This window comes from Kogia breviceps, chromosome 3 (assembly GCF_026419965.1).
Source record: "Kogia breviceps isolate mKogBre1 chromosome 3, mKogBre1 haplotype 1, whole genome shotgun sequence".
NCBI classification, from domain to species: Eukaryota; Metazoa; Chordata; class Mammalia; order Artiodactyla; family Physeteridae; genus Kogia; species Kogia breviceps.
The window spans coordinates 34,305,278-34,332,594 of NC_081312.1; the positions used below are offsets into that span (position 1 = coordinate 34,305,278).

Below are 27,317 nucleotides of genomic sequence, written 5' to 3' on the forward strand. Positions count from 1 at the left end.
TACAGTCTCAATTCAAATGCCATTAACTTGGGTTGTGTGATAATTTGATTATTCATTCACCTGTTTTCTACTAATCTTTTATGATGCTGTTCAAAGATCATGTTTTCCATCCCAGGCTATTTGTTGCCTCTCCTTTTTGTACTTGTCCCTTCTATAACACAATGCTATGGGACCTACAGTACACTGCCACTAACAACCTGACTTTTCTCTCTCTATGCTCAATGAATATTAGGAGCTCAACAAAAGTTTGTTGAATCAGTGGTCTTTGAACTCAGTCTAATAAGGGTCCAGGAGATATAAATCACCAAATCATTTCCCTCTGAACAGTCATATGTCTTTTAATACGTGTGGGCAGTCTTAAGTATTGGGCTGCCAAGCAAACATTTCAGAACGGGCTCCATAGGCAAACCATCAGTGAAAATAGGAATTGTCATCCACTAAACCATGAAAACCCACGGAGTGCAGGAAAAGACTTTGTTAACACATTACACTTAGTGAGAAAGAGACCTGATGAAGCCAGGTCTGCCTTGCTCAGTACATATAAATAATACACATATAAATTACATACATATATACATATGTATACACACATATTATAAATAATACATAAATTACCCAAGGTCAGAGTGACTCTTTTATTCAACACATGCCCAGATCCTCGCACAAAGGCTACGCTTAACTTGAAACACCTGCTGAGTGAACGACTGCACGGCATGCCCAGCCGCTAGAGGCTGAGCATATATTTTGAGGGTCACACTGCCCGGGGACCACTTCTGAAAGAATGTCACTCTGGTCACTTGAGTCCCCCGTAAAAGTGCTTTAAGCTCGAGCGCAGGCAGGAACCTGGCCCAACTATCTTCCAAGAACTGAAAGCTAACAGTCGGAATGTGAACTGAGGAAGTCAGGGTGGCCAAACATTGCGATAACTGAGAAGATGACGACCAGGTGCCTACTGATACCAAACCATTGCGCGTCAGCGTCACGCTGACGGCCGCGGCGACGGCAGAACTACCGCCCCCAGCAATGCTTGACTTCCGAGTCTGAGCGTCTAACGTGCCGAACTACAGCCTCCGGCATGCACTGCAGCGTCCGCCCCTGGCCGGAAGGCGGGGCCCGGGAGAGAGGCGGCCGCGCCGCCGGGCCCGCGGGTTCCCACAGTCCCTTACGCCGTGGCGCTCTTCCCAACCCCGGACTGGCTAATTCCTGGGTTCCGAGACTGCCGCTCGCGCCCGAGCGCCACCGCTCCCTCAAGAGTAGCCCGGGCAGCGCAGCCCGCACGACTTTCCGTCAGGCTTTGGCGCCCGGCGCGCCGTCAGTGACGGCATGCAGGGGTTGGGCGTTCCGGTTCGGGAGGACCCCGCCGCGGCCCCGGAAGCGCCTCGTCCTGAGCGGCGGTGGCGGCGGTCGCCGGGATGCCTGCGCGGCTGGGTGGTTGACGGCGGAGTAGGAACGGGCCCTGTGCCCGGAATCTCGGCTGCCGCTGCTCGAGAGCGGCCTGCGCCATGGCCACCTCAGCCACCTCCTCAGAGCATTTCGAGAAACTGCATGAGATCTTCCGCGGCCTCCATGAAGACCTCCGAGGGGTGCCGGAGCGGCTCCTGGGGACGGCTGGGACAGGTGAGACGGGGGCAGGCTGAGCCCAGGGGCACCCAGCTCCGCCAGCTCTGGGAGGAAGAGCTCCCAGACCCTCCCTCCCTTCTCTCCGCTTCTCATCCTCAGACACGCCCCCTAGGGCTGGCTGGGTCCCGGCGCCCAGGATCTCCCTGCCGCCACTTAGCGTGCTTAGGGATGCACCTCGGAATGTCATCTCCCTCTTGATCCTCCTGTAGCCTTCAGATTTTTCTCGTTTCATTTTCACTGTGGCAAGAAAAGTATAGGAGACCTAAGTCTGCGATCCGGTATTTGAGTAGAATTGGTTTCTTTTGTAGCTCTCTGTATTTGTTTTTTAACATCTTTACTGGAGTATAATTGCTTTACATTGTTGTGTTAGTTTCCGCTGTGTATTTTGTTTTATACATTTAACAGTGTTATTCTCAAAAGAGGTCCGTAGTTTTCACCAGACTGGCAAAGGATCTGTAGCACAAAAAGGGTTAAGAAGCCAAGGGAATCATAACTTCTAGGGTTGGTAAATAACCAGTCTTGAGGGGGATTGGTCTTTAAAATCAGGATTGTGGTCTTTAGGCGTGGTCCTCTTATGAACTCTCTGCTTAGACTGTCTCTTGACCCTTGATTTCAAAATTCAGCGTACTGCAAGGTTTGCTTGGAGGAGCTAAGAGTTTTCCAGTTGAATCTGTAGAGGAAGGTCTGCTATCGTTTTTTGCCTTAAGACAAATAGATCTTGATGGCAAGGCAGATGAGACTTTTATTGCTTTTACTTAAGTGTCAAAGCTTGAGTGTTTGCTCTGTGAGTTACCCAAGGTCATATGAATTGAATGACACTGGTGAGAATGAAATTCATACCTTTGTTTAACATTTACTGCGAGAGGCTGCTGTGTGCCAGGCACTGTCCTAGATGCTGGTAATATTGCACATTACAGTGAAAAGACTTATAAATCTCTGTTCTAATGGGTCGATGATAATATATAAATATTAAGAGGTGGTGTTAAGGGCAATACAGGAAAATAAAGCAGGGCCAAGGAATGGGAGGGGGGCTCTAATTTTAAATTGGGTGGCTGTGAAAGGCCTCTGTGAGGAGGTGGCATTTGAGAAGAGACTTGAAGTAAGGGAGTAAACCACGCAAAAATCTGGGAGAAGTGAGTGTCAGGAGGACAATAGTACTGCAAAGGTCCTTAAGCAGAAATGAGCTTGGTATGTTCTAGGAAGAACAAGAAAGCCAGTGTGTTTGGGGTGGAATGAGCAGGGGAGATAGTTAGTGGTAGTAGATGAGGCTTTAAAGAGGTAGGCAGGGCCAGATTGCATGGGGCCTTGTAGACCAGGGTGAAAGATGTGCATCTTTTTCTAAATGTAGTGGCTTGCAGTTAAAGGATATAGAACAGGAGAGTGATGGGATCTGATTTACATGGTTGAAAAATAGACCATTTTTTCAGCCTTGTGTTGAGTTAAATTTTGCAATGTCTATTTCGGTAAGGCTAAATAATGCAAAAGGACATTCTGTTTTGAAAAATAGAAAACTGAGTTAGTTATATTCACTTTTGTCATCTGCCTAAACTTCTAATTCCTGCAAAGAGGACACTCAAAAAGGTGTGAATTTCTACCCAAGTGCAAAATACTCTAACACGAGTTGCTGGTAATGCTTAGCTGTTCAATGAGTAAGTAAATAGAATATACACATATCTGCAGGTTTAAGAATTTCAACAACTTTTAGTCTTCTTATTCACTACTTTATTCATACTTCTCAATAAATATTTGTCGAATAAGTTGAATTTAATTAAGCAAACACACCAGGCCTCATCTCTGATTTCTCTTTTTTCTAGTCCTGAGACTACTTCATAGGCTTTCCACCTGTGAAGCTTTATTTTCCACCATAAATTATGAAGCACTGAATAATGTACATAACACATCCCTTGCATTTAGCTTATGCTCTGTAATTGAATTCATTTTTTTCAATAAACAGTTATTGAGAATTACATATCAGTTAGTGTCCTGAGCCCTGAGAAGTTCCAAGAATTCTTGCCTTAAATGGGAGCAGATTTACAACAAAGTGTGTGATGAGTCCTAAGATAGTTTTGAGACCATGACAAAAAAACCTAACATGGGCGTGGGGGAGCAAGAGGGAAGCTTCACAGAAAGGAGAACTTCTAACTGAGTGTCAAAGGTTGAACAGGAGTCTGCCTGAGAGGGGAAATGGGAAGAGGCAACAAAGGAAGAAAAAAATCAAATATTCACAACTATTACTGGAGCTTAAGATATGTGTGGGACCTAGAGGGGTGGGATAGGGAGGGTGGGAGGGAGATGCAAGAGGGAGGGTATATGGGGATATATGTATACATATAGCTGATTCACTTTGTTATACAGCAGAAACTAACACAACATTGTAAAGCAATTATACTCCAATAAAGATGTTAAAGAAAAAGATTCTTAATAAAGAGTGGCTGCCACTTTCATTAAAAAAAAAAAAGGTATGTGTGGGAGAATAGTAATGGATGAGGAAAGTAAGACACAGCCAGACAGTTAAGGGACCTAAGTGTCACATTAAGACATCTAGACTTGACATGGAGAATCAGTAAAGGATTTCAAATAGCTGACTAATATGGTTAGATTTAATTTTAGAAGGAGAATGCTGGTGGCTGAGTAAAGGATGAAAGAGAGGCACAAGAATCTGTATACCAGGGACCCTGTTAGGAGCCTTTGTCGCAGTCATCTAGGTAACATGGGAATCTAGAGAGTCCCAAATCCAAGAGGTGATTCTGGACAGAAATTAACCAGACTGATTGGACATGAGGAGTGAGGGAGACAGATTCAAGGATGTCTGCATTTTCTCACTTGGTCAGTTGAGTGAATGATAACTTTAAGAAATGTAAGAGTAGAAGCAGGCTTGTTTGGGTTGTGGATGAGAACATCAAGAGTGATTATATAGAATAGAGAACGTATGTCCGTTCTAGCCTGACAGATATTTCTTCTGCTACCATTAAAAATAACATTTATGGGCTTCCCTGGTTGTGCAGCAGTTGAGAGTCCGCTTGCCGATGCAGGTGACATGGGTTCGTGCCCCGGTCCGGGAGGATCCCACATGCCGCGGAGTGGCTGAGCCCGTGGGCCAGGGCCGCTGAGCCTGTGCATCCGGAGCCTGTGCTCCGCAACGGGAGAGGCCACGGCAGTGAGAGGTCCGCGTACCGCAAAAAAATAAAAAATAAAAATAACATTTATGAAGAAGATACATGAGTTGAAAGGCAGTGTATTGTAATATTTAACAGCAAGGATTCTAGAGCCAGACTTCCTGAGTTCATATCCTAGATCCACCTCTTAATAGCTTGGTGACCTTGAACAACTTACTTTAACATAATTAGTTTACCTTGCAAAATGGGAATCAGTCATTATATTTACTTCATAGGGATTTTTTGAGGATCAAGTGAAGCCCTTAAAACACTGCCTAACAGTAGTAACAGCGATTAGCCATTATTCCTATTATATGGGAAATTGGACATTTTATTTAAGTAAAACATAAGAATACCAGCTCTGTATACAACTACCCTTACCTTGCACTACTTTCCCTTTTTTTCTAGAGCACGTATCTTCTAACATACTAGACACTACATATTTTTTTTAATTAATTTATTTATTTTTGGCTGCGTTGGGTCTCCATTGCTGCGCACGGGCTTTTCTGTAGTCGCGGTGCGTGGGGGCTACTCTGTTGCAGTGCGCGGGCTTCTCATTGCGGTGGCTTCTCTTGTTGCAGAGCATGGGCTTTAGGCGTGCGGGCTTCAGTAGTTGTGGCACACAGGCTCAGTAGTTGTGGCGCACGAGCTTAGTTGCTCCGCAGCATGTGGGATCTTCCCGACTGAAACCGGTGCCCCCTGCATTGGCACGTGGATTCTTAACCACTGCGCCACCAGGGAAGCCCAGACACTTTACATATTCTTGATGTTTATAGTATATTATTTGTCTTCCTTTCAGTAGAACAGTGGTTTTCAAAGTATGATCCCTGAACCAACAGCATCAGCATCATCTGGAAACTTGTTAGAAATGCACATTCTTGGTTCCCACCCAAGACTTATTGAATCATTAACTGTTTTAACAGTCTATTTTAACAGCCCTCTGGGGGATTTCTGATGCCTGTCAAGTTTGAAGGCCACTGAACTAGGACATAAGCTTATCAACACATGTTATTTCTTTCTTTCTTTCTTTCTTTTTTTAATACATGAAGCCTTTTGATTTTTATTTGTGAGCCCCCAACTCAGATATTTTTAAAATGCTTTACGGACCAAACAGAGCAAATCTGCAGGTGAAATCTGACCTGCCAATTTAATCTTCTGTAGATATGTTCAACAGGTACTCATTGAATGAATGCTTATGTACAAAACTAATGATTTGAAAATCAAGTCATGGTTTTCTATTAATTACATTCCAATTGTAGAGACTACTTTCTCCAGAAGAAAATGTTGGCCTCAGTCCATAAAACACTGCTTAAAATTTTAACATTTACATGAGAATCATTCTTCTTTTGTTAATGGGAAGCATAAGCAAATCTAATTATAAAAATGACCCCTGAAGAAGTTAGTTAAATGGATAATCAGTTCACTCTTATAGATGCCTTCTCATATGATATTAGAAGGATCACACAGCCAGCATGTATTGGCATTCTTGTTTATTTCTTGTTACTTAAGTAACAAGAAGTTTAAATGTTTAAACTGCTTAATTTGATCCTTTTCATGAAGGCATTTAAAACTGCTATCAGCCATACTGTTATGTCTTTCTTTGAATTTCTATAGCACATGTTATTTCTTATCTTTTTGATAATAGCCATTCTAACAGGTGTGAGGTGATATCTCATTGTGTCTTTGATTTGCATCTTCCTGATGATTAGTCAAGTTGAGTATCTTTTCATGTACCCATTGTCCATTGTATGTCTTCTTTGGAAAAATGTTTATTCAGATCCTCTGCTTATTTTTATAATTGGATTGTTTGGGTTTTTGCTATTCAGTTGTATGAGTTCTTTATATATTTTGGATACTAGCCCCTTATCGGATACATGATTTACAAATATCCCAGTAAATAAATTTTTTTCATTTTGTTGATAGTTTCCTTTTGCTATCCAGAAGCTTTTTTTTTTTTCAAGCAATGTATTTTCTGGTATATGTTTTTCCTTTTTTTAAAAATGTAGTTGATTTACAATGTTGTGTTAATTTCTTCTGTACAGCAAAGTGACTCAGCTATACATATATATATTCTTTTTCCTCTTCTTTTCCATTACGGTTTGTCACAGGATATTGAATATAGTTCCCTGTGCTATACAGTAGGACCTTGTTGTTTATCCATCCTATATATAACAGTTTGCCTCTACTAATGCCAAACTTCCATTCCTTCTCTCCCCTACCCCCTCTCTCCCTTGGCAACCACAAGTCTGTTCTCCATATCTGTGAGTCTGTTTTTGTTTGGTTTTGTTTTTGTTTTGTTTTGGGGTTTTTTTGGCTGCACCACGCATCATATGGGATCTTAACCCTTGCTCCCTGCAGTGGAAGCACAGAATCTTAACCATTGGACTGCAAGGGAAGTCCCTGTTTTTTTGTTTTAGTTAATTTATTTTTGGCTGCATTGGGTCTTCATTGCTGTGCACGGGCTTTCTCTAGTTGCAGCGAACTAGGGCTACTTTTCATTGTGGTGCGCAGGCTTCTCATTGCAGCAGCTTCTCTTGTTGTGGAGCATGGGCTCTAGGTGCATGGGCTTCAGTAGCTGTGGCTTGCAGGCTCTAGAGAACAGGCTCAGTAGTTGTGGCGCATGAGCTTAGCTGCTCTGTGGCATGTGGGATCTTCCTGGACCAGGGCTCAAACCAGTGTCCCCTGCATTAGCAGGAGGATTCTTAACCACTGCGTGCCCAGGGAAGTCCCCCTGTTTTCGTTTTGTAGATATGTTGATTTGTATCATATTTTAGATTCCACATATAAGTGATATCATATGGTATTTCTCTTTCTCTTTCTGACTTACTTCATTTAGTACGATAATCTCTAGGTCCATCCATGTTGCTGCAAATGGCATTTCATTCTTTTTAATGGCTGAGTAATATTCCATATTTTATTTATTTATTTATTTATTTATTCATTCATTCATTTATTCACACACACACACACACCCCACACACACATCTTCTTTATCCATTCATGTGTTCATGGACATTTAGGTTGTTTCCATGTCTTGGCTGTTGTGAATAGTGCTGCTATGAACATAGGGGTGCATGTATCCTTTTGAATTATAGTTTTGTCTGGGTATATGCTCAGGAGGGGATTGCTGGATCATATGGCAACTCTTTTCCATACAGTTTTCCATAGTGGCTGCACCAATTTACATTCCCACCAACACTGTAAGAGGGTTCCCTTTTCTCCACACCCTCTCTAGCATTTGTTATTTGTAGACTGTTTAATGATGGCCATTCTGACTGGTGTGAGGTGTTACCTTATTGTAGCTTTGATTTGCATTTCTCTAATAATTAGTGATGTTGAGCATCTTTTCATGTGCCTACTGTCCATCCTGTGTATGTCTTCTTTGGAGAAATGTTTATTTAGGTCTTCTGCCCATTTTTTATTGCGTTGTTTGTGTTTTTTTTGTTGAATTGTGTGAGCTGTTTGCATATTTTGGAAATTAAGCCTTTGTTGGTTGCATCCTTTGCAAATATTTTCTCCCATTCCGTAGGTTGTCTTTTCGTTTTGTTTATGGTTCCCTTTGTTGTGCAAAAGCTTGTAAGTTTGATTAGGTTCCATTTGTTTATTTTTGTTTTTATTTCTATTGCCTTGGGAGACTGACCTAAGAGAACATTGGTATAATTTATGCCAGAGAATGTTTTGCCTAGGATCTCTCAGAAGCTTTTAGTTTGATGTAGCCCTGCTTGTTTAGTTTTGCTTTTGTTGCTTTTACTTTTGGTGCCAAATCCAAAATATCATTGTTAACATTCAAGTCTTTAATCTTTTTTGAGTTAATTTTTGTATATAGTGTAAAGATAGTGGCCCAGTTTCATTCTTTTGCATGTGACTGTCAAATGTTTCCCAACACCATTTATTGAAGAGACTGTCCTTTTCTGTGAGGGAACAGGAAACATATATTTCTCTCTCTCCTGGCACAGAGCTTCTAAAACCCTTGTAATTTCTGGGAACATCTTTTATTCAGTGAGGCTGCTCTGGGTGGGCTCCTGGGTGGCTTCTAGATGGGAGCTGGTCACCAGAAAGACCAACCCATGATTAGAAGCTTGGATTTTCAGTCCTGCTCCCCACTTCTCTGGAGACAGGAAAGGGGCTTCAAATGGAATTAATAATTAACCATGTCTATGTGAGGAAGCCTCCATAAAATTTCAGTAGTATGGGGCTCAGAGAGCTTCCAGGTGGTTGAACATATCCACACTGGGAGGGTGGTGCACCTCGACTCTGCAGGGACAGAAGGTCCTGCGGGACAGAGCAGGAGGGGAAAGAGACCCTCCAAGACCTTGCCCTATGTCTCTCTTCATCTGGCTTTTCATCTGTATCCTTTACCATATCCTTTAATAAACTGGTAAACCTAAGTAAGTGTTTCTCTGAGTTTTGTGAGCCTCTCTACCATATTAATTGAATTTGAGGAGGGGGTCATGGGAACCTCCAGTTTGTAACCAAATTGGACAGAAGTTGTGGGTAACCTGAGGGCCTACTACTTGCAATTGGCATCTGAGGTGGTGGTGGGGCCAGTCTTGTGGGACTGAGCCCTGAACCTCTGGAATCTGATACTGTCTCTGGGTAGATAGTGTCAGAATTGAGTTGAATTGCAGGACACCCAGCTGGTATCTCAGAGAGTTGCTGCTGTGGGGAAAAAAACCCATACATTCGGTGACCAAAAGTGAAGTGTTCTGTGTGAGTAGTAAAGGAGACACACGGGAAACAAACAACAGGAGGAAGGACTAGGTTTTTTCCTATACAGGAGAGAAAGACAGGAGGGAGAAAGACTGGGTTTTTCCTAATACATTTCCCCATTGTATATTCTGGGTTCCTTTGTTGTAAGTGAATTGACCATATATGTATGGACTTACTTCTGGGCTCTCTTTTCCATTCCATTGAGCTTTGAATCTGTTTTTATGCCAGTACCATACTGTTTTCATTACTATAGCTTTGTAATATACAGTTGACCCTGGGTGCCAACACCCTGCACAGCTGAAAATTTGAGTGTAACTTGTTGGCCCTCCTATCCAAGTTTCCTCGTTATCTGCAGATTCAGCCAACCACAGGTTATGTAGTACTGTAGTATTTACTATTGAAAAAAATCTGTGTATAAGTGGACCCGCCCAATTTAAACTCTTGTTCAAGGGTCAGCTGTAGTTTGAAATAAGAAAGCATGATGCCTCCAGCTTTGTTGTTCTTTTTCAAGATTGCTTTGGCTAATTGGGGTCTTTTGTGGTTACCTACAAATTTTTGGATTGTTTGTTCTATTTCTATAGAAAATGCCATTCATTTCGCTATTATTTTGTTGAGGATTTTTTCATCTGTATTCACCAGAGATATTGGCCTATAATTTTCTTGTGGTGTTCTTCACTGGTTTTGGTATCAGCGTAGTGTTGGCCTCTTAAAAAACTTTGGAAGTGTTCCCTCTTCTATCATACGCTCCATATTTTGTCTGTTTTGTTAATTATGTATCCTAAGCATGTAGAACAGTGCCTAGTACATACTAGGTGCTCTATAAATATTTGTTGAATGATTGTATAAATACTGTGAATTGTTGGGAAGAAAATAGTAATAATATATGATTGGGTATTAAAACTCAGTGTGATTTTATTTCTATTCTACCATGTTTTCCACAGTTTCACCACTTTTAAAATCAATATATATACCTATTTAAAAAAAGGATAGGATAACAGACACAATGTGTCCTACTTTAGGAAGTTTGTATGACAATGACAATCCATTAGCATATGTGATAATTATTAATCCATTTACTATTATATTAAGCACCTACAACCATAATTTCTAGTCTTAGCTTTGCAGCATATGAAGATGTCTCTCCAAATACCTCACTGCTATAAATTCTTATCCAATTAATAGAGTAAGTACCTATAGTCATGATTTTTAGTTTTAGTTTTGTAGCACCTGAAGACACATGTCTTAATGAACATCATAAAATTATTGAGGGCTTCCCTGGTGGCACAGTGGTTGAGAGTCCGCCTGCCGATGCAGGGGACACGGGTTCGTGCCCCGGTCTGGGAAGATCCCACATGCCGCAGAGTGGCTAGGCCCATGAGCCATGGCCGCTGAGCCTGCACATCTGGAGACTGTGCTTTGCAATGGGAGAGGCCCCAACAGTGAGAGGCCCACGTACTGCAAAAAAAAAAAAAAAATTATTGAAAGTTTTTCATTTTAATTCACTTAAATCTCAGTATCTATACATGAGACTCCATTATTTTAGAAACCAGAAAAAATAATAACTATGAAGGACCATATGTAATAGGTTGGTAAACACAATTACTCACTAACTGAAGCATTTTAATTTTTCCAACACTCTTCATGTTCTTTGGTGAATTTTGTTTTTGCTTAGTTTTTCCTACCTAGGGATTTACTTTAAAAAACAGTGGTAGTTACTATTTATTGAACCCTTAACATGCTTGGCATTTGTTATGTGTTTGTTACGTGTATTGTAATTCTTTCAGACAACTGTACGAGGTCAGTACCGTTATATTTATTTATAGTTGAGGAAACAGGCTTAGAGAGGATCAGGTAACCATGTGGTCTACAAAGAGGATGTAGGTCCTAGTAATGCCACAATGGGGCGCCAAAAACATTAATCACAGATTTTAAAGATCCTGGTGAAACTGAAGTTATTTCCACAGTTCTGATGGACCAGGGTTAGTCATTCTTGGGCTGGCAATTCAAATAGTCTATAAGAAAGAGAGGCTGCCACCTTGGTCGAACATGAGGTAGGCTTCCTCTAGCACTTTCAGAGCTGGGTGTTTCCATTTTATTCCATGTCCGGGGCATTGTGCGGCCATCCACTCAATTTACCAAACATTCAACTTCAGAGTGAGTCACAGGTGAAGGGTTTGGTAAGGCATGTGGGGTAGGGGATAGTGTTATTTGGAGTAGCTCACTCTTGTTTCTGGTGTCCGTTCTACCCAGTATCAGTCCTGTTGTTTTGTAGTTGATTGTAGTGTTAATTCTAACTCCATAAAAAATTAAGAGGTTAAGAGGTTTGAACATATTATACCTGTATACCCTGGGAGCACGAAAATGCCCCTCAACACTATAGTGTACAGAAGCACTGGGTTGGGAGTCAGGAGGCTTGCATTCTGGAACTAGTGTTGCTACACATCTACTCCTTCTGTGGCCTTGGGGAAGACAGTTTCTCCAGGCTCTAATTTCCTCAACTGCTAAATGAGAAGGTTAGACTAGATGATCTCTGAGGTCCATCTCAGCTCTAATAGTCATTGATTTCACAATTCTGAGTCTAAAGCATAAAGGAACAGCTATTGATACCTCTCAGTTGGGTAGGGGTTTAATCTCTTGAACCTTTAAAAGTATGTAAGTTGTAGAGCACTCCTAGTAGAATGCATGCGTTATGAAATCAGATAAAGAGCAGAGTATTCCAAAAAGACTGAGAATAACAGAATCATGCAGGGAAGTTAGTGAAAGGATCAAAATTCTGTGTGCTGCCACCCCCCCGCCCCCCACTCTTATTTATGTAGCCACTTTCTTTGAGTCATTCTAGAATTTGCCTCAGGAATGCAGATTTTCATGTCTTTTAACAAAGAATGAATAAAGGAGGAGAATTTATGACTAATAGAGATGTAGAAAAATCTAGGACAGGAATGCACTTAGAGAATACTGTCATCTTGGATCAGAAGTGAGTGTGCTTGAGTTTGGAGATGTGCCTATTCAGAGGAGTGACGACACTCAACACTTTAGTGAATGCTTATTACAAAATAATATGATAGCTCTCCATGGAAGTAGCCATTCTTGATTGCAGATATTATTTCACTGCTGATAGCTGAAAACACAGACTACTCAAGGATAATTACAGCTGCTTTGGCACTTTCAGTTACATCATGGTTAGTCAAGATGTAGGCCATTTGCCAGGACTGAACTTTCTTTTTTTTTTTTAAACAAAAAACCCTGGGTTTTGTGAGTGGTGCGTAGTGAGAAATAGTTTACCTTGAGTACCTATTTAGGGAATGTCACATGACAATGAAGGCAGCTTAGTAAAGGGTGCATTGTCATTTGCTCTTGTAGGCAATAGCAGTGTCTAAGGAGTACCCTACCAGGTACTATGGGATGTATAAAAGGAAAAGTAAATTTCTCTACTCAGAAGGAGCTTGATCTCAATTTGAGAATATAGAATATACACAAGCAAAATGATTTATGATCAGTTGAAAAGCAGTAGACAGCTGACATGCTAGATGCTGTAACAAAATGTAAAAAGTGATTAACAAAATGTAAATCCATATAAAGCATTACAGTGGTGTTACATCTTACATGGTATTTGGCTTTAAAGTCAAGGTGTGAGATGAAAATCAGGGTAAACAGAATTATCCAAGAAAATCTTAGGACAGCATGTTGAGTACCCACGTGCCATCCCTTTGTAAGCGCAACTCAGCTGTTTTCTTGGCATTGGAAAAGATTGCTCTTTCTTCAGTTGATGGACATGCTGGCTTGTATTTAGAAATCACATTGAGCTTTTTAAAAGACCGTGTCCTTTTACATGCTACAGTATGGATGAACTTTGAAAACATTATGCTAAGTGAAATTGTAAGATTCCTCTTATATGAGGTGCCTAGAATAGTCAGATTCATAGACACAGAAAGTAGAATGGTGGTTACCAGGGTCCGGGGAGAGGGGGAATGGGGAGTTAGTGTTTAATGGGTATGGAGTTTCAGTTTGGGATGATGGAAAGGTTCTAGAGGTGGATAATGGTGATGGTTGCACAACATTGTGGATGTACTTAATGCCCTTTAACTGTATACTTAAAAACGGCCAAAATGGTAAATTTTATGTTATGTATATATTTTACCACAATTAAAAAAAACTATATCCCCAGATTGTGAACATAATTCCAAAAGATGAGTTCAAAAAATATTATATGCAATGATAACTTTGTGGTAATAAGTAGATTATGTATAGATTTCCAGGGAGAACATTCATTTGGATGTATACATTAAAAAAAAAAAACTCCTCATAAATAGGACTAATTTTTGCTTGTTAGATATGCTTATTAGGGCTTCCCTGGTGGTGCAGTGGTTAAGAATCTGCCTGCCAATGCAGGCGACATGGGTTTGAGCCCTGGTCTGGGAAGATCCCACATGCCGCAGAGCAACTTAAGCCTGTGCGCCACAACTACTGCACCCTAGAGCCCGTGAGCCACAACTACTGAAGCCCAGGTGCCACAACTACTGAAGCCTGCGCACCTAGAGCCCATGCTCTGCCACCAGAGAGGCCACTGCAATGAGAAGCCTGCGCACCTCAACGAAGAGTAGCCCCTGTTCGCTGCAACCAGAGAAAGCCCACACACAGCAACGAAGACCCAATGCAGCCAAAAATAAATAAAATAAAATAAAATAAATTAATTAAAAAGAGAATGCTTTAAAAAAAAAAAAAGAATCCGCCTGCCAATGTAGAGGACACCAGTTTGAGCCCTGGTCTGGGAAGATCCCACATGCCGTGGAGCAACTAAGCCTGTGTGCCACAACTACTGAGACTGTGCTCTAGAGCCTGTGAGCCACAACTACTGAGCCCATGAGCCGCAACTACTGAAGCTCGCACGCCTAGAGCCCATGCTCCGCAACAAGAGAAGGCACCGCGATGAGAAGCCTGTGCACCGAAGAGTAGCCCCCACTCGCTGCAACTAGAGAAAAGCCCGCGTGCAGCAGTGAAGACCCAATGCAGCCAAAAAAAAATTAAAAAAAAAAAAAAAGATATGCTTGTTAGGTATGATCTACCTCTTCACTTTATAGCCAAGGAAGGAGGTTAGGTCCCAAAGAAATGAAGAGAATTATCCAAGCTTACATGTTGAGTCAGGCCGAAAGCTAGAACCAGAACTTAAGCCCCTTTACTCACCAGCACCTCCCCCATACAGATGTTTACCAGGTGACAGCATGCCAGTACTCCCTTCATCATTTTTGCTGTGTCCAAGCACCATTTTTACTATAATTAATCATTTTCTTTATATGAGTATTTCATGTAAAATGCATTTATTTAATACATAAAGTTACTTTAAAAGGAAATTTTATATCACTACCTTAAATGGAAAATCTATAGAACCTATCTAAATGATCAGAAAAAATACAGTGAAGGCAAAACAGTGCTGTTTTAGTTAGATGTTATTGCTTTGAAGCTAACGCCTGTTCTGTTTTTGTTAAAAGGGGAGATTAGTAATTTTTAGGTGTTAAAGACATACTAGCACTAAAATGATATGATGCAAAGTACTGAAAGAGGAGTGACTTTTTCCCTGTGTGAGTCAGTGGTATTTTATGTCATTTCCCATACCACTGCCAGTGGGTATGGCTAAGAAACTTGTGCTGTGTACCATGCAGTCTCTCCAGCGAGCAGAGTAGGTGGATTTTGAATTTGTTTTGCAGAACAGCAGTGGATAAGGGTTAATATAGAGATGTGATTTACAGTGGGAGTGAAAATGGGGACAAAGATTTCAGAGAACTAGTATTGTTAAACATTCTTATTGATGAAAGTGTGCCTGGTCCCTCTGTTAGGATCGGTGAAAAAAGACTGACAATGATTGATTTAGACCTGTTGTCTTTCCTAGTAGGGATGCTATTGGTCTTTGGGGCCAGATAATTGTTATGCAGGACTGTCCGTAGCATAGATATTCTTGTTCCCTGGACACTTAATGCCAGTGGTAATACCGTCCCTCTCCCTTCCCCCCAGTTACTGTGATAACTGGTTCCCCTGTGTTTCTAAATGTCTTTTAGGGGTGATTAAGTACTGTAGTAGTACCCTCAGGAAAGGAATGTGGAGTTTATTCTAAACAGAGGGTATAGCCTCTAAGAATGTTTGGAAGCAGGACTGAGCATTGAAAACTTGTCTGTCTTTTCCAGAAGAGAAGAAGAAGTTGATCAGAGATTTTGATGAAAAGCAACAGGAAGCAAATGAAACGGTGAGAACAAGGAACAAGTCCTTATATCTTCTTCCTGTTTGTTGGTCTTTTCCAGAAGTAATGCTTGTGACCTGATCACAGATTAACTGTCCCTGTCCATTGATCTTGCTTTTGATTATTTCTTACCAAATGTGGTCAGTTGATGGGGCTGGGTGTTGAGGGGCAAACACAAATGGGTAAAGCTTGGAGACTCCTGAAATGAGTCTTTGACAATACATTGCTGCTGTAATAAAGATATTCTCATACTTCTACCTGGGTGGTCTTTTAAAATCTCATTTTAAAAGCTGGCCATTAAGATCAGTTATTCTCCTTTGTTAAACTTACTGTCACACAAAATGGAGCTCAGAGGTGGTTCTAGCCATGTTGCCTTCTGGTTTTGAGGGTTTTGTTTTTGTTTTTTTTTCCCATAATGATGGTGAAGATTTATTGAGTGCCAAACTCTGTGCCAAACACTGCTATCTCATTGACACGTATGATCCCCCCTAATCCTCCCAACCACCAGCAACAGACACTATTACTGTCGTCCCCACTGTACAGATAGGAGACCAAGGCACAGAGAGGTAGAGACAGTTGCCCAAGGCAACACAGCCAGCAGATGGCAGATCTGGGAACTGCCCTCAGCGCTGGAGTATATATAGTAGTTGCTTGGGAAGACACTGGTTCCTTTAACCTCCCACCCCCATCTCCAGTTGGAGTCCCTCCCACCCCACTTGTGCCCACATACCTGGCTCAGATCCCCTCCCCTCGGGGCCAGCTATGAGGGCCTCATCCGACTCGCTGTCCAAGACCTCCAGGATGGGACTGTCCAGCAGTAGGTCCTCTTCCTTTGACAGCACGGGGCTGGGGTATGGGGCGTATGCCAGGGGGCCCAGGGTCTGGCTTGTGAAGTTATCCATGGGGTATGCTGGGAAGCCAGGCCCTGGGGCCTCCAGGCTGGGGGCCAGGTCCAGGTTCCCCACAGGGCTTTTGTTTGTTTGTTTGTTTGTTTGGAGAATGTTGAATTTTGCATATATGCCAGTGTAGTTTTTATTTTATTATTTATTTATTTATTTATTTATTTTTGGGTCTGCACCGGGTCTTAGTTTCGGCATGAGGGATCTTTCGTTGCAGTGGGCAGGCTTCTCTCTAGTTGTGGCGTGCGGGTTTTTTCTCTCTCTAGTAGTGGGCTCTGTAGTTTGCGGCACGCGGGCTCTCTAGTTGAGGCGTGCAAGCTCAGTAGTTGTAGCTCGTGGGCTTAGTTGCCCCGCAGCATGTGGGATCTTAGTTCCCTGACCAGGGATCGAACCTGCGTCCCCTGCATTGGAAGATGGATTCTTTACCACTGGACCACCAGGGAGGTCCCTATTCCCTTCTGTTTCAAAAGACAGAAGGATTTGGTACCAGTCTTCTTTTTCACTTAACATCTTGGTAGCATTTTAAAAACCTTTTAATTAATACCAATTTATTTGTTTGGTGCTTAGATACTTTCTTTCCCTGAACTTAAAAAAAATTAACCAGTCCTACTCTGGCCATCCCAGGCAGATGAAAATTACTTATGGCTTCATGTAAATTGAGTCCAGGTGTTACAATTTACTTATCCCAGAAAAATGGAAATGATTTGGACCCCTGGTTATTCTGACATGGAGACAAACAGTTGATTTTCAGAAGGAGGAGGAAGGGAAGAACCTTGATGCCATACCCCTATCATTTTTAGTACAGTAGATCACAGAGTGCTTCATGATAGCACTTGAACCATAACAGGCTAAGAACTTGGTATACTGAAAAGAGAATATGAAGATTGTTGAATCCTGACTTCTCTTGTTATGTAATCTTGAGCAGGTTTCATCAAGTCTTATATATGAAGTAGAAGTAGTATTACCTACCTTATTGATCTGTTGTGAGGATTAAATGAGAGAATGCATGTAAAAATGTTTAATAAGCTATAAGGTACTTGTTAGTTTTCTCTCTCATTCATCACATACTTTTTGAAGGCCTGTTCTATGCCTGCTAGGCACTGTGCCAGGCACTAAGAGTAATGAAGTGAACATGTCACATGTGGTTCCTGCCCTCCTGGACCACATGGTTGAGTATTTATTTACAGTGGTCTCTGGTTTGATTAGTCCAAACTAGACATATTACCCATATGAGAGAGAACAGAAGTAGGCCATCTACTCACTACTTTCTGCCTTCCTAGCTGGCAGAGATGGAAGAGGAACTACGTTATGCCCCCCTATCTTTTCGTAACCCTATGATGTCTAAGCTTCGAACCTACCGGAAGGACCTTGCCAAACTCCATCGGGAAGTGAGAAGCACACCTTTGACAGCCACTCCTGGGGGTCGAGGAGACATGAAATATGGTACATATGCTGTAGAGAATGAGCACATGGTAAGCTTCAGCTATCTTTTCCCTTACTGGTCTGTGGTACAGTGATTAACCATATTGTGGAGTACAGTTCATGTTATCAGTGCATACTTGACTCTTTTTTTTCCTCCTTATCCTCTTTCTTGCATCCAATTCCCCTTCTCCCCTTGGGTGCCCACCTCTACTGAATTTAATGCAGATCACTCCAAACAATTTGCTTGTTTAGATTTCTTTGTATCCTTTATGTATAAAACAGTGCGTGGTGTGTAGTGGTGATATACAAGTGTTACCTATTCATATTACATCTGGACTCTGTAGTCTGATTCACTGATCCAGTTTCTTTCTCACATATGCTCCCAAAGTTCAGTTAGGCTTTTAATTTATCAGAGTATTGTTACAAAATTAACCCATGCTTTCCCTTACATTTATATCAAGATGGCCCAACAGCCCAGATACAGTAGAGAAAGCAGGCTGCTTCTCAAAAAGCAGGCTAACACCTTACTTTGTTGTGATAGAAAGTGAGCCAGATTGACTCTAGCCTCCAGTATTCTTATTTATAAAATTAGACTGACTAAGCCAAAAACCTGTATTCTCAAACTGTCTAGAGAACATAGCTAAAGGAATAAAACTTCACAAAGATTAAATTTTATGTGTTACATTTGGGATTATATTCCACAGCACAAAGTAGAAATGGCCTGACCAGTAATGTGGGAGAGAAGTGAACGGGGGCCCACGAGTGCAGACTGCATGGATGTAGAAAGGCTAATGGCACAATTTTAAACAAATTCTATTTCATGATACATCCTGAATATAGTTTAAGAGATATTCAAATGATACTAGCCTAACATTCCTGATGTCAAAACTAGAGTATTTGAGAATGTTAAATTTTCAAAATTCACTTGTGAAAGGAGGGTGAGAAAAGGCTGGCAAGTAGAGCTTGTTAAAGTGAGATGAAAGATGTATAGTGACTTTGGTCATTTGTGACCCAAAAAGCCCTGAAAACAAAAAGGGGGGAGATAATTCCAAATAATAATTTTGCTTTAAAATTATTAGTTTCAGAAACTATTTAGATATACAAACCACCTTCAGTAGAATTACTGTTCCGAATCTGGGGTTGATTTGTGTGACCTTACTGTCTCTTCCTGCTCTTTCTTAAGCCTAATCAGTTGAAAATTCCCATCTTTTATTTTTAAAAACCCTTTTTCCTGCTGCTTTTAAGCCAATGTAACGGGTTTATTTCAGCCTCATTCAGTGGTTTCCTCATCCACTTGTTCATATGCTATACGTGAACTGAAAAGCCTTCTTGTTGCTTCTGATCTGGGAATGCATCTTTTGCCTTCTTGGTGGTGGGGTCTAGTGCTAATAGTCACCTGCTCAGTAATAGGCCTTGTGAGCCAGCCCCTTTTTGAGTGTGTGCACATGCATGCTTTGAATAGTTGAGAACTTAGAGCTGCATCCATTTCTGTCAGTGGTTATTTCTGGCCTGACAAAGGCTACTTCTGTCTTTATGCCTTCCGTGCTTGGGATTATAGGTGGAATAAGACTTTGGTGGAGATTTAGAAATAGGGTGCTTGGGAAATTAGGGCCGCTTTCTTGGCTCCAGATACTACCTCCCCTGAGAGCAAATCACCACAATGCAACAACTTCAGTTTTTGTTTTCTGTGTTTGGCCTAAGGTGAAATTCTTTTGGAGGCTTACCAAGAGTGTAGCCACTTTTTTCCCAGAATGTGGTAGTGTCTCACACTTTAAAATGAGTTCTATATGTGCTGAAAACAAATAGCTTATTCATGGTCCCTCAATCTTCAATACCAATCAGTGGGAATTTTCAGTGAATTAAACTATTTCTAGGGCTGTAGAGTTTAGTTGGTTTGCACTCTCAAAATTCAGGCTGTATGCATTTTGGGGAAGCTACTGCACCCCACCTCAGGGCCATTGCCTCTCAGAAGTTGCTAGTCCAGAAAGCACATGAACCAGTTCAAATTCATCAGGAGTACAGGGAAAATGCTCTGATGTGTTTAATCCTTTTCTTGCCTCACTTAAGTGTAAGAAGCAGTGAATTGGGAGGTATTATGATCCTAGATTGAATCCCAGGTTCTCTTTTAGTTTGATTTGTTAGCATCTTCGGTTGTCTTAAAAGTAATGAAAATTATTGTACACAATATTCCTTCTTATAACTTCATTTATAATGGAAGAAGTATAACATTTCCCTTCCATACTGCTGTCAGAATCGGCTACAGTCTCAACGGGCATTGCTTCTGCAAGGCACTGACAGCCTGAACCGGGCCACCCAGAGTATTGAGCGTTCTCATCGGATTGCTGCAGAGACTGACCAGATTGGCTCAGAAATCATAGAAGAGCTGGGGGAGCAACGTGAACAGTTGGAACGTACCAAGAGTAGAGTAAGTCTGAGTGGATGGGGAGAGGGGCAAGAGTGGAGAAAGTAGGTGGGCCCGTTACACCCCAATGCCTTGCTAGTGCCAGAAGCTACCACAGTTCCAAATTCAGGGTATGACCTTTTAGGTTCTTACTCTTTTCTCTGTCTGTAGTTTGCTTGGCTGAAAAATATCCCTTGGAAGTAATTTTACTTCTAAGATTTAGAAGTCATGGGGGGTGGGCAGGGGGGTGGACTGCAGAAATCCAATTTCTGCATTTATTGAAGATTGTCAAATAAGATTGTAGCCACTCCATCCTTTTTACGAGGTCCTGTATTATGAATCAGATTTTCATTTCTCATATGTCTAGTAGAACATCTGCTATTCTTAGGAAAGTTAAGATCTCTTAAAGTAGATGATGCTTTCATGTCATTTAGAGCCAAGGCTATTTTCCACATGTCATAAAATAGTACTACTGACAATTTACAGAGGTTCAATTCTGGGCTCTAACTCTTTACTGTTACCTAAGGTAAGGGAGATCATTGTGAGAGGAAAACAAATAGGCCAAATGATGACTATACTGTGGTGTCTAATCTACTACACTCTAAGAGGCTGTGGAAAACAATTCATTCCTTCCTTTCTGTACCATCTGCAAAGGAATTTTAAAAATAGTACAACTTGCCAATGGAATGCTGTATTCTTAAGAGCATGAGGCAGATCCAAACTGAAAAACAGATACTGTGGGCAAGACTTAGATATATGAGAAAATCATCTCAAATCCCCACACTGAGTTATTTTTCCAGCTTAGTAGCTGTAATTCTCCATTCTTAAAATTAAGTCAAAACGATGCCCCCTTCCCTCCTTAGTGAAAATTCACAATAAAGTACCAAATTCAAGATAAGCTGTAGAGAAGGCAGTTTGTTTACAGATTGTATGGTTTTTTTCACTTTTGAACTTACCAGGTGGATTAGTTGAATTTAAAAGCTGAGGAATGAGCTGAGAGATCAACTTAACAAGGCCACTGGGGAACAGGAACAGATGGCAGGTGGCATCTGTTGAAATATCCTCCAGCTATATAGATTAGTAACAGGCAACCAAAAGGGAATCAAAAGGCTTTAAAAAAATATTTATTTCCTTTCACAATTCAGTGTGTCTCTTAAAGGGATAAAGAAAAAAGGAGAAAGAACCAGATCCCAAAAATGGTAGTCCACCAGCCCGCAAAGACAAACATTAACTCAAGAGGCTCTTCTGGAGTTTGGCTGATGAAATTCAAATCTTAAGTTGCTCAATTACTTCAGTTACTGGCAGGTACACTTGGAAGACTTTGAGTAGTCAAGGTGAAGGATTAGCCCAGTTCCAGAAGTCTCCCCACAGCCACCTTAGGATATAATAATTCCTAGGCCTACTTGATGAGTACTAAAGTATATTGTCCTTTCCAGTTTCTTCTACTTACATGGAGAGGCCATCATTTAAATTGATTTGATTTCTGGGAGTTTTTCAACATATACCCCTTAATGCCCACTGTCAATTTAGGAATGTTCAATTCTACAGTGTGTACTTTCGAAAGAAGCGGAAAATAATTGCTATTTTCTCTTCTCAGCTGGTAAACACAGGTGAAAACTTGAGCAAAAGTCGGAAGATTCTCCGTTCAATGTCCAGAAAGTAAGTTTTAAAAATAGTCACAAGATTAATTTCTCTTAATTCTAATATCTTTCAACCAAGAATGTCAAAGCTTTAAACAGTGACTGGCAAAGGTGCTAATAAAGCAGAAGAAAAAAAAGATATCGTATAGTTAAATATCCCAGGACAAAATCCTTTGTTAAAAGTTTATATACTGCTCTGATTTAGAGCAGTGGAAAGTTTGTCCACTGGAAGGACTTTTATTTTATTTATTTATTTATTTATTTATTTGGCTGCGTCGGGTCTTAGTTGCAGCACGCAGGATCTTTGTTGCGGCATGCGGGATCTTTTCTTTGTTACCGTGCACACGCTCAGCAGTTGCGGTACGTGGGCTTCTCTCTAGTTGTGGTGCGCAGGCTCAGTAGTTTCAGCGTGCAGGTTTAGTTGCCCCGCAGCATGTGGGCTCTTCGTTCCCCGACCAGAGATCGAACCTGCATCCCCTGCATTGAAGGCAGATTCTTAACCACTGCACCACCAGGGAAGTCCCTGGAAGGACTTTTAATCCCAGCTTACTTTCCTTAGAGAAGGCAGCACATGGGAATAGAGCTTCATATTCCTGGAAATAAATCTGTAAAGACTTAATTAGAAAACTTTTCACTGCTACTGCTTTGTACTTGCTTTTGGCTCTGCTTGCCCTTCATGGGAGTCAACTCCTTATTTGGGAGTTCTGTCTTGTTAGTAGAAGTTGACTTTAAAAAAAAAACGTTGAGGTGAGTGACAGCAACAAAACCAGGGGCAGAAAGGAAGTATTGCCACTGAGGCTGAATTTGGGGTAAGTGGGTGTAGGTATGCATGAAACAAACTACAACCGAGTCATGAAACAAGCAGGAGCGTGAGATTTTCCTCAACAGCGGCAAATTCCTTGTGGAATAGGGGAATACATTCAGTTTAGAGTGATGAGATTTTTTGTGTTAAGAAAAGAGTATAGGAGCTTCAAAAAATTTACTACCTTTATAGAGATACCCGTAGAGGAAGAAAGTAAAAAGGGCAAGAAGTTCACAAGAGATTGAAAGGCACTACTCAGCTTCTAGTTAGTTACTTATCCTAAAGCAGGAACCCCTCTCCGCACCCGAGCTGGATTTCAGCACTGGAGTGTCTGCTGCCAACCCTTCTCCTAATGTGTGCTCACAGCTGTAGCATGTAATCAGTGCAGCTCTAGATGGTTAGGTAGTGAGTTTGTATTTCTGCTGTTTTGAAATATGATTCAACCTGATTTCAGAAATGGTGTACTTCTTCATATGTATATTTAATATTTTTCGAACTAGCTGCTCATAGAAAAACTATTTTTAAAGTGAAGTACTAACTACCATTTGAAGACATTTTAGAAAAAACATTTTTATGCTTTGGTATCTATTGCCCCAATTTTCAATATTTCTGTGAGGTAGATAGTAGTAATTATTTATTTATAAGTTTCTTTAGCTGGTAATATACTAAGTGGCTACATGATCAAAAATTCAGTCTGCCTCACAGTATCTGGCCTTGGCTCCAGATCAAACCCCTAAGTATTAAGAATGGAAAGAAATAAGTTTATCCAGACTTCTGACTGCATCCCACTTTGCTTCTCCTTGTAGAGTGACAACCAACAAGCTGCTACTTTCCATTGTCATCTTACTGGAGCTAGCCATCCTGGGAGGCCTGGTTTATTACAGATTCTTTCGCAAGCATTGAACCTCTTACAGGGAACGGTTTATGGACCAGGACTGTGACTCTGTGAATGGTGTTAGAGACGTGGAAAAATCTTACTGTTGCTGTGAGCTAACGGTTCAAGAAGGCACTGTGTAGCCAGACTGTGGGAGGAGGGAGGAAGATGGAAAACCACTTAAATGTGAAGGAACAGCAATAAGACCAGTATGATATACCAAGGTAGTAAATGCTGTTTATACTTCTTTAAGTTTACATAGTGCTCTAACATATTAATACCCTGTGAGCTTCAAAAAACCAAATACATTTACAGTAGTATTATCAGTCACCAAAATGAAGGGGAAGGAAACTTTACAATTGTGAGAATGCACAAATGTTCTCATTAAGGCAGTATTGACCCAGACGATCATTTAGTATCTGTCACCACAAATCAAATGCCTCCCAACTCTAGAATGCCCATTGCGACAAACACGTGTCGGCGCACAGTATTTCCTAAATTCTTACACGTTCTTCACTTTCCGATTCATCTGGTGAACTGGGAGTAGGAAGTTGGTCATAGACAATGTGCCCTCCCTCCCTTGTCTGCCCAAAACTTGAAGCAATCACATCCACTGCCAGGCTGGCTGTAGCCTTGGCCTCTTCCTCTGACGCAGCCAATCGAGGATTGACTTCCACAAGATCCAGTGCTGAGAGCAACCCTGAAAGAACAAAGTGTGACCAAAAAAACGTCTTAGCTGCTACTTTCAGTGAGAGTCGACCCACCTGGGTAGAACAAGCTAAGGTAAAAAACAAGTCATTTTCTACTATAAAATTATCCACCGTCAGGAAGCCCCTTATTCCTCATTCTTTTGGGCATGAATTTAAGTTAAAAACACTCATATACCAGAGTAGGATTGAAAGAAACCTTTAAGGTAATACAATCAATTATCCCTGTTCAGTGAACGTAACAGGCATAGCTGACAGGCTTTCCGTTTCGAGTAAGAGCTGGGTCGGGGTTGGGGGTAGGGGGGTGGTAGCAAGAGTTTCCAACCTAGTCGGGAAAATGTATCATTTCCAATGTTTCAGGGCCCTCCTAGATGCCTACCTGTAGTTGCGTGAAGAGCAGATCTCTCACATCTCACTAGCCAGAGCTCAGTTCCCACTTTTTAACTCTTTTGCTGTATCTGTATCTCTTAAGGCACTATGTGCCCTAAAGTATAGTTATTACTGCATATCTCACTCTCACCCCTGAGCTCTGAGGGCAGGTTCCACTTCAGACACAGTTTTTAGGTCTCCCATCAGACTAACCCAGCATCTTCTGTGACAGTTTGGGAACTTGTGCCAAAGGGTTTGAGATGGGAAGATTAGACCAGAAAAGAATCTATCCAGACCTGCCCTCTACCACCGCCCCAATACATACATACATATACATACATACATATATATATATACACACACACACATATATATACATATATGTATATGTATGTATGTGTATGTGTGTGTGTGTGTATATATATATATATATATATATATATACACACACTTCTGGGTATATATAGTTGGTTATTCTGGATGAAGTTAATCTACCTCCTTCAAGTGTCATCTGAAGAAACTAGCACTGGAGAATACAAGTATCCGAATATTTAGGATGGCCATAAAGCCTGGAAGCAGGGGTGAGTATACCTAATGGTTTACCGATATTACATTATAGTACCGATACTATATGTTCAGTGCTATTACATCCACTCAGTGTGCCGTCCCTTATTAGCAATGCAGAGTTCAGTGCGGTGTGCAAAACTACAGTGAGCAGGTATGTTACTATAGCGTTTCCACCAATCCCTGCCTGCACGTGCATCTGTGTCTAATGGCTTGTGTGTCTGATTTCCACTGACTAAACGTGGACCTTTTCATAGCCCAGAAGTAAATCAAGAGGGTACAAGCTATTAAAAATATATATTACCCATGTTTCTAGACTGTTGCCACCTTGTAAATTAATTTAAGCAAACTGCTTTATCTATCTAGTTGACAGTGTCAGGACAGACAGCCTTTTGGAATAACATTGCAGCAGGGGAGGGAGGGACACGGTATGACCACTGCCCCATCTAAGTGCTAGAGGTTACCAACCTGTGCTCTAAGTGGTGTTACTGGGAACCAGAATGGAGAATTGAACTTCCAGGTTCACTGGCCAAGGACAATTGACAACGTCTACAGTTGTGGGTCTGAGACTGAGGCTATCTTGCCCCTGTCAGATCTGATAGACAAGCATTCTTCCCCTTTCTTTAGTGCCTAAGGCTCTGGTAGGCTTCAGAGCCAGGGAGACCATTTCTCAATTTCCATGTCTATCCCAACTAGTCAAGGGTTTTCTATGGTCCTGGACCTTTCAGTGTGAGGTCTCTATGCTATTTTGACCCCAATTTCACAAGGTGGTATTGAAGTACCATGTGGTAGTTGCTTAAATTTTGCAATGCGAGGTCATTTAAAGTAGCCTTAAAACCAAAAGCTTTCTGACAGAAATGGAAACTGTTTGCAAATGAGTATGAGTTGTGGGATAGTAACCTCTTGTAGCTACTCTCGATGATCTAGCATTCAGTTTACTCATCTTCCTGTCAGCCATTCATCTTCCTGTCAGCCATTCATCTTCCAGTATCCCCCTATTACAGGTCCTATCAAACAATCCCTAGTATAAGACTTACATGAAAGGACCCAAGGTATTGTCCAGCTTTGAAACATCTTCAAGAGAAGCTTTGACTTGACATTCTTAACTCCCAGTGAACCAACCTCTTAGTGTCAGGCTTAAAATTATAGCTATTTGGCTTTGGCTTTCCATCTTAATCTGCCTTTATACAATTCAGATGCAAAGAACTGCATCAGTTTGGCAGTTTATTCTTGTATTTATTACACGTTTAAGTAGACAGACAATTTTTTATTCAGTGTTACCTTGGCATATTTTGTTATAAAGCCAGGTCCAAACATGCCTCTAAATGACTGTCCCTTATTAGCCTGATCACATGACTTATAGCTATAGACGTTTAAGCAAAAACGATGTCAGCAGTGACGTACTAGTAGAAAAGATCCCCTGGCAGGCAAGAGGCTTCAGCATATTATGTAGTTAGCAGGTTGATCACTGCTTACCTGTATTGTGTACTTCCTCAGTAATATACATGCCTTCTCGATAGGTCAGTCCCCCTACAACAGGGGTTCCTGTGGCTGGAGCCAGCGTAGGGTCAAATGCATCAATATCAAAACTCAGATGGATTGGCCTTTGTCTTCTTGAAAGGAGTAGAATAAGAACAGTCATTTGGGCTGTACTTGGACATTCATCCGTCCTACAGTTGCAACTCCTTGATTTTGTTGCTGTTAATCCTAGTACTTTGTTAATATAGCACATTTCCAGATTTCCTCTTCTGGAAGTTATTGAGTATGTTAGATACCTACACACCACTTCATAATTTTGCCCTCTGTTCTGTGTGCCTCAGACAGACTAACTCCAATTTGTATTTCTGATTTACCCTGGGCATCAGAGCCTCTTACATTAAGAACTATCAATAGGGGGAATTCCTTACTTCCATAGGACATGGGTT

The 27,317-nt window shown here is 41.3% G+C and overlaps 2 protein-coding genes across 4 annotated transcripts in view; one reads left to right on the forward strand and one right to left on the reverse strand.

Moving 5' to 3' along the window:
• The first annotated feature begins 1,091 nt into the window (after positions 1-1,091).
• On the forward strand, positions 1,092-23,984 carry VTI1B (vesicle transport through interaction with t-SNAREs 1B). Its single transcript, XM_059058427.2, has 6 exons — positions 1,092-1,617; positions 15,662-15,720; positions 17,894-18,085; positions 20,287-20,460; positions 22,034-22,095; positions 23,685-23,984. Exons 1-6 carry the CDS (start codon positions 1,503-1,505, stop codon positions 23,779-23,781), a joined length of 699 nt encoding a protein of 232 aa, XP_058914410.1. The 5' UTR covers positions 1,092-1,502; the 3' UTR covers positions 23,782-23,984.
• Positions 23,970-27,317, reverse strand: part of ARG2 (arginase 2) — a 42,965-nt gene continuing 39,617 nt past the window's right edge. For all 3 annotated transcript variants that reach the window (XM_067028302.1, XM_067028301.1, XM_067028300.1), the window contains 2 exons: positions 26,869-27,005; positions 23,970-24,452 (listed from right to left, as the gene is read on the reverse strand). In XM_067028302.1, coding sequence (XP_066884403.1) covers positions 24,247-24,452; positions 26,869-27,005 — 343 coding nt within the window. In that variant the 3' untranslated portion in view covers positions 23,970-24,246. The remainder of the gene's footprint in view (positions 24,453-26,868; positions 27,006-27,317) is intronic.